Source organism: Penaeus japonicus, unplaced genomic scaffold (genome assembly GCF_977035675.1).
Source record: "Penaeus japonicus unplaced genomic scaffold, GWHDUDI00000001_assembly GWHDUDI00000036, whole genome shotgun sequence".
Taxonomy (NCBI): Eukaryota; Metazoa; Arthropoda; class Malacostraca; order Decapoda; family Penaeidae; genus Penaeus; species Penaeus japonicus.
The window spans coordinates 6615504-6623003 of NW_028234438.1; the positions used below are offsets into that span (position 1 = coordinate 6615504).

General features: G+C 37.0%; 1 protein-coding gene across 4 annotated transcripts in view; it reads left to right on the top strand.

Moving 5' to 3' along the window:
• The window catches only part of Su(var)2-10 (E3 SUMO-protein ligase Su(var)2-10), a 34525-nt gene that overhangs the window by 15841 nt on the left and 11184 nt on the right, over positions 1-7500 (top strand). For 3 of the 4 annotated variants that reach the window (XM_086531783.1, XM_086531782.1, XM_086531780.1), the window contains exons 4-10: positions 3368-3489; positions 4034-4135; positions 4361-4468; positions 4626-4758; positions 4932-5166; positions 5389-5585; positions 6242-6436. In XM_086531783.1, the coding sequence (XP_086387909.1) occupies positions 3368-3489; positions 4034-4135; positions 4361-4468; positions 4626-4758; positions 4932-5166; positions 5389-5585; positions 6242-6436 (1092 nt within the window). The remainder of the gene's footprint in view (positions 1-3367; positions 3490-4033; positions 4136-4360; positions 4469-4625; positions 4759-4931; positions 5167-5388; positions 5586-6241; positions 6437-7500) is intronic. The other variant, XM_086531779.1, reaches the window with a different exon arrangement.

Here is a 7500-nt window from a genome sequence, read left to right on the forward strand (position 1 = left end):
TTTAGGATGTATATTTCCAGTTGGTGTCTGTCTCAGATTTCCAATCTTTCCATTCTGCCTCCTCATCCACCTCCCTCTTCTCTCCATTTCTCTTATCCTCTTGTTTCCTTCTCTCTCCCATTATTGTCTGATTAAATAACCTCAATAGGTGGTAGAAGTTCTAGAAAGATTTCCTAATGTGCAATCATATATGAAACATATGGGAGATACATCGACAGTGCATGCCTGTCTCATCTCAGCATCCACACACAAGTAGTTGGCCATCACCCTATATTGCAGAAACCCGAGATAGTCGGTAACTAGCTGCATGGAAGGTCACCACTTTAACCCACTCACGACGGGGGCATTCCAGCCTTGCATGTCACAATGCCGGGGCTTTCAAACGCTTAGGCCTAAATCAATAAAATGGCTTGCACCATATTGTGCCGCCCGGCCGCCGGGCTTTTGAATGAGCGGTACAGTAGTGTACCACCCGTCCAGAGAGGGTTAAAGAGCTAACAAATGGTAATCAGTGATTTTGAGGTATTTTATGATCATGATAGTAGTGCTAAGTAAAGTGAACCTATAGCTGCAAGTTATTTGGAAGTCTGATTTCTGAGCACTATTTCTGTTTAGTTTAGCCTGTCCCTCAGAAGAGTACCTGTAATGGGTTAGATATGTCAAGTTCATAAGAAAGAATGATAAATACAAAATGCAAAAGAAATAAAAGTATCTGACTCTGTGACATCATAAGTAAGAGTGTATAGATGAGTTTGAACTGGTATGCTGTTGTAGATGAAGGGGTGTATGATCATAGAGACCAGAGTATTTTTATCTGATTTGTATTGTTGGAGAATGGAAGAAAAAGGGGAGAAATATAAATATGTGATCATAATGACAGGCTTTCATGACAATGGAGTATAATACATGACATAAGGTGAAAAGCTGGAATGGGAAACACAGGTAGCAGGCAATTATTGAATAATATGAAAAAGGTGTACCAGCACAGAGGTTCATTTCTCTAAAGCAAGGATTTTGGGAGTGATTATGAAAAAGATTTATACTCCATGGTGTCTCCTCAAGGATAGTTTGTATTAAGGATAATGATAAGCAAGATAAGTAGAACAGATGCTTTGCCTGGGCTATAGCCTCTATGGCAATCCCGGCCTGCATAAGCTTATAATACTGTGTGAACAAGTGTTGACTCTAAGTCTGAGCTTGGTCCTTTCCCTCTGTGGTGCCCAGCCACAGCATTGAAGACTCACAAGCTTGAACAGGGCTCAGTCTGTTTGTATTCATTAATCACAGTGTGCTCTTGGCATTGAGATGGAGGTCAGGTCAAGTCATGTGAGGCCTGATGTGAAATTAAATATTTTGGTCAGTATACACTAGTATTGTAAACATGTAATGACACATCACAGGATTTTGTACAAATACACATGAATACTCAGATTGGTTACATGTTCTCTTTCTCTCACTCTGTTTCCTTCTTAACTTAATCCTTTCCCTATCTTCCTTTCTTTTATCCTCTCCTTTTCTCTCTTTTTCTCTTCTCTTTTAGTTTCTCCTTTTTTTCTCTGGTTCTATCTTTCCATCTTTCACCTGTCACTTCCCAGAAAAAGAATTGTCATCCCACTGCAGCCACCAAATATGATGTCCTTGTTTGGTGTGAAGGAATGATAGTCGAGGCCCAGGTTGCTTGCTGTGTAAGAGAGCATGATGATTGTAATTAAAAGTTAATTCTGTTATTGAGGCTTGCTGAAGCTGAAAAAGGAATGCCACTTAAAAACAAGAAGATGAGATCACAGAAATCGTTTCATCATTATATAGTTCTCGAAAATGGAATGCATTAAAGTTTTACTTGTTTATGTCTACTCTAGATGCAGCTAAAATACCTTTCCTTTCCTATAACTATTTCAGTATGATTTGATCAGTCAGTGCAATATTATGCAATTCAATAGAAGGTCCCTACCAAATTATGCCCAGTATATTTCTGAGGTGGGTGTACTGTGGGCAAGGTGAACTTTGTAGTGGCCATTTATTTGCCCTATCAGTGATTATTTTCCGAGAATGTGGCCAGAATGTGCAGTAAATGACTTGAGAGTTTACCTCTTGTGAGGTATATAGTTTCCTATTCATTACCCTTATCAACATTTTAATGAAATGATATTGAAGTATATACTTCATATTTCTGGCCATGTAGATAAGCTCTATGTAAAGCTAGTAACATAGTTTTATGTAGGATGATGATTTTTTTTTTTTTTTTTTATGATTTATGATATAAGAGAAGACTAAGGAACGAGTGGAAAATTGTTTTAGAGACCTGGAGTCACAACGATGCAAAGGTCAAAGACAATATATAGGGGAAGCTGTGCCTTTTATACTTATATTATGCATTTTATGCATTTTTTATGTAGATGGTTCCTCAAGTGATTATTCCCCAAAGAGTCCATTTCTAGTGCTACCTAATTTCACATGTTTATTACGTTCCAAGGTGTTTTGTAAAGAAAAAAAAAAGAAAGTTTTATTTTTGTATTATTGATATTGACTCTTTGGTGGCCTATTTATGTGTAAAACAAATTGGACAAAACTATTGTGATCATGGCTAGTATGTGTGTATTCCAAGGAAAAAAAGCAGTCTTTAACTGTTGATAACATAAAACAAAAGTGAAAGGGTTATTGAAAGTAAAGAGATGTAATAATGATAAAAAAAATATCAAAATCTTGAGGACTTATTTACCTGCAAGAGGAAAGAGAACAAATAAGAAATAAAACTACACATACTTTGGAATGTATAGATATATGTAGAGTTATGTGAAAATAGGGTGTATGATATCTTCTAAGCCTATGAAAAGCCACCTAAGCCACTAATATGGAAAAGAATGTGCTGCATTTGATGTGTATTTTGTGAATACTTTTTTATGCTTTGTATGCACCTGAGATATAACCGTAGTTAGTATAAGGATAGTCAGTAATACTGCATATTATTTTCTTGGAGGGTAAGATAATTCTTTAAATGGTAATTATTGTCAGATTTGTTGTGCATTGTTTTTAAATTCAGTAATGTGCTCAGGAATTTGAAAGTCTATATTTTGTATTAAAAACAACAAAATAAAATATATACATGTTGTTATTAAATCATTAGAGAAAGAAAAAGAGTCAGTGAGTGAGTGTGTAGTTGTTTGTCTTGTCTTTTTTTGTTTGTTGTTGTTGTTTTTAACCTTGCACACAGTGCCCCTCAGATAGGAATGGCAATAATAGCTTCTCGTGTGAGAAAGTTGTTATTCGGATTCCTTGTGTATCAGACTCTTGATTTTGATAAAGACAGATTTGGAATCCAATAAATATCAAGAAAAATAACTTAACTAATGCAACATAATGTCTCCAGCTCCCCAAGGTTCGGGTCGATATCAAGAGTCAACCTTCAGCTTCTCCCTCACTCCACAACAAGCCAACAGAATCGCCAACTCCAGAGATTTACGTCCGGGCAGACAAGACTATTCCGTTCAGGTGAGGTTCCCTCTCCCTTCAGTGAATGTGTTTCAAAATGCTGCAAGGAAGTTTGTGGCTTTCATATCCCTCTCCTTCATTCTTACCTCCCTTCAGAAAGGTAAATGGAAGGATAACACACACACACACACACACACACACACACACACACACACACACACACACACACACACACACACACACACCACATGTAACGGTTGGCATGTTTGCTTGTCTTCAGATTGAAATGTAATATATATTGCAGAATAAAAAAGTAATGCTGGATACTTGTGGTTGGTTTCTTTTAGTCATCTCGACTAGGTGAGAGGCCTGAAGAATATTTTGTTTCAACTGTGATGATAATGATCATTCTTCATGCAAACACAACTTGCCAGGCCATTGTTCAGAATGAAAATATTTATAGTTTCAAAAAAGTAATGCTACTAATAGTTTTGTGTGATTTGTGTCATATCATAAGCACATTGCCTTGTTTTTTACCACTGAGATCATTAAGGATTTTTAACTTCTAGATTATCTCTATTTGGAGTAACGTATCTACTTTCAGGTTCAGATGAGGTTTTGTTTGCTGGAAACTACCTGCGAGCAAGAGGACAATTTCCCACCAAATATAGCTGTGAAAATAAATGAAAAAATGTGTCCATTACCGGTTAGTTGAGCTATGTGTAGGGCTGTTTTTTATCTCTTTGAATATGTAAATATGTTTGTCATAACTGTAGCTTTTTTTTTTTTTTTTCTTCTTTTATGTATATATATATGTATATATGTATAAGTATATGTATATATGAATAGATTGAATGCAAATATGTTTGGCAAATATTGCATTTCAAGTATAGAACGCTGTTTATGAATGTAGTAACTTTTCCTGTGGCAGACTCCAATCCCCACAAACAAGCCAGGAGTTGAACCTAAGCGACCGTCTCGCCCAGTGAATGTGACTGCCCTCTGCCGTATATCCCCCACAGTAACAAATCGCATACAGGTATGGGGAAAGAGGTTATCTGACCTTGTTTTTGCTTACATGGTCTTTTTTTTTATCTAGATGAAATTGATACTGAATATTTCAAATTAAACACTTTAAAAGCAATTTCTTATTTATTGACTTGTTATATATTATATATATCTTTTTTTCAACATAGGTATCATGGGCGTCAGAATACGGTCGCTGTTATGTCATATCTGTGTACCTGGTTCAGAAGCTGACCTCAGATGACCTTCTTCAAAGACTAAAGAACAAAGGGGCCAAAATCGCAGACTTCACACGATCTCTAAGTAAGTATTGTAGGGCAGTGGAGGCAACTAAAACGTGTATTCGTTGATATTGATTTTCTTTTTAACTTCTGTTCCCAGATCTGTACATGCTATTGTTGTCCTTTTTTTCTTCACTTTGACAAATATGCACACTAAGACAACAGATGATAATCAGCACACCTTACCCTTTGCAGTCAAACAAAAGCTCCAGGAGGATGCGGATTGTGAAATCGCCACCACTTCCTTGCGGTGCTCCCTCATGTGTCCCCTCGGCAAGATGCGCATGATGTTGCCGTGCCGAGCGAGCACCTGTGACCATCTCCAGTGTTTCGACGCATCACTTTACCTGCAGATGAACGAGCGCAAGCCAACGTGGACATGCCCGGTGTGTGACAAGAGCGCTCTCTACGACTACCTGGTTATTGATGGGTAGGTGCATTTAAAGATGATTTATATGTATTTTTGTGGCTGATATCACTTTTGGTATTATATTTCTGCTTGTTTACGGATCTTATCATATTTGTTATTGTATTTATATTGTTTTTGTTGCTCTTATGATTTTAGTAATTAGTAGTATTTTATTATATAGATAATCATTATGATTATGATGTTTTCTGCACTTTACAATACATTATTTGCCCTCATTTCTAGATACTTCCAAGAGGTCCTGCAACAGAATTCTAGCTGCAATGAGGTGACGCTTCACAAAGATGGGAGTTGGACCCCACTCATGCCCAAAAAGGAGAAACAGGAACCACAGCTAGAGAAGCGGAAATCAGAGGTTGCTGTCGAGACGCTCAGTGGCGACAGTGACGACGATGAGACGAGAGACCAGGATGATGGGGAGGGTAAGAGCCTGGGTTGGGAGTGAGTGGGGTATGTTTAGGAAGCGGGAAGGGATCGGGATTGATATTGATGATGTTTCTGGGGATATTACGGTGGTGTGTTCGGTGCTGCGCATTCTCAGTCTACTTCTTTTTCTACCTTCTCTGTCATGTTTCCTCTGATTTGATGTTTACTGTTTTTTCACTCTTCTTTCCCATCCTCTTTCTCATCATTATAATGTTGATATTCCTTCACCTCCAGTATAAAGTTGTTTACAAAAGAGAGAGGTGAAGAGATGAAAATACTAACTCAACCCATTAGCAGCGGATGGCATGATTTGCTGCAAAGGCAGAGTCGGTCATAGAAGTGGATGGCATCATACCAGACATGCAAAACAGCCATCCTATTGCACAGACCTTTTTTTAATACCGCGACCAATGGGTTAATAGTTATGATGCCCTTTTTTCTGTCAGTAAAGTAATATTAATATTTTTGTATACATAGAACAGATTATGGTTAGCCAAGCATTTGGAAACTTGCAGAGGAACAAACTTTTTCATTTTATTAATTCAATTAGATTATGATGATAGTTATGAATTGGCATGGTAATAGCAATAATAACACTAGAAACAATAGAGCCACTGAAAGCAATGCTAGATGAATACCCACTCCCTCACAGCCCCAATTGTCGAGGAAGTAAGCAGCAAGAAGAAGTCTGCCGAACCCGAGATCATCACCCTGACAGACAGTGAAGATGACGATGACACGGCACCCCCTCCTGCCAAACGCCCGGCCAATGGCCAAACCACCCCTGCACCACCAACGCCCGCCTCCAGCACGGCAGCGCCAGGAAGCACAACGCCGCAGGGTTCAGGTAGGTGGTTTAGGGGTGCGTGTGTGAGTGCGTGCGTGAGTGCAACAGACAGAGGGAATGACGGAGCTGTGGTAGTGGGTGTAGAGGTGAAGGTGTATTATTATTATTTGATTATGTTTGATTTGATGTATTTATACTTTACTTGATTAATTTTTGTATTTTACTTTTGAAGTTATTATTAAATCTTGTTTGTTACCTTTCTTTTTATTGCTGCTTTTTTATTGTATTTGATTTGGTTTTCCTTTGTTATGATTATTGTTTTTGTTTTTGCCTTTTGTTTTCATGTGGTCATTGATGGCTGCAATTCACGTGGGGAGTTTGAACAGAATTGATTTATACTTACATGATACATATATTTGTTTGATTACTGTTATTGTTGTTAATGTTTTGTATGATGAACATGATTGTTATAATGATGCATTTTTTTTTATTATTATTTTCGTATCCCTTTTAACTTTTGATTCCAATTCTTGCAGTGTGCTTGTTTGTTCAAAGGCTTAATACACGCTCAGACAAACATGACATAATCTTATTTTTATTTTATGTTTTTTTCTGTCTATTTCTTTTTAATGGATTATTTGCCATGTGAGAAATAAGCAAAAGTTAATAGGGAATTTATATGTAGTCATTTCTAAAAGAATTGATTCAGACTCATTTGGTGAAGGGTGTTATGATTATTTTTATACGAGAACACTCACAAAATGGGACAGGTTAAGTTAATGTATTAATTTCACTGGTAGGGTTGATAGGGAAAAACACATACATGTACACATAAAAATTATATGCTGTATATATAAAATTGTAGCGCTGGATATATCCCAGCATATATTTCCCACTTTTGTACACTTAAATTCATCCCAAAAGTTCACTGCAACAACATAATAGGAATCTGATTAACAACATAATTTGAGAAGTTTCTTGAAGTTGCCTGTATTAGATTACGCTTGCTGGATACGTACGCTAATTATCATCATATGTTATGGGTGGGTCTTCAGTTCATTGATGTTTTAAGTGTTATCACTTTTTTTAGTAACAGTGATATGTATTACTTGGTTATCATCATT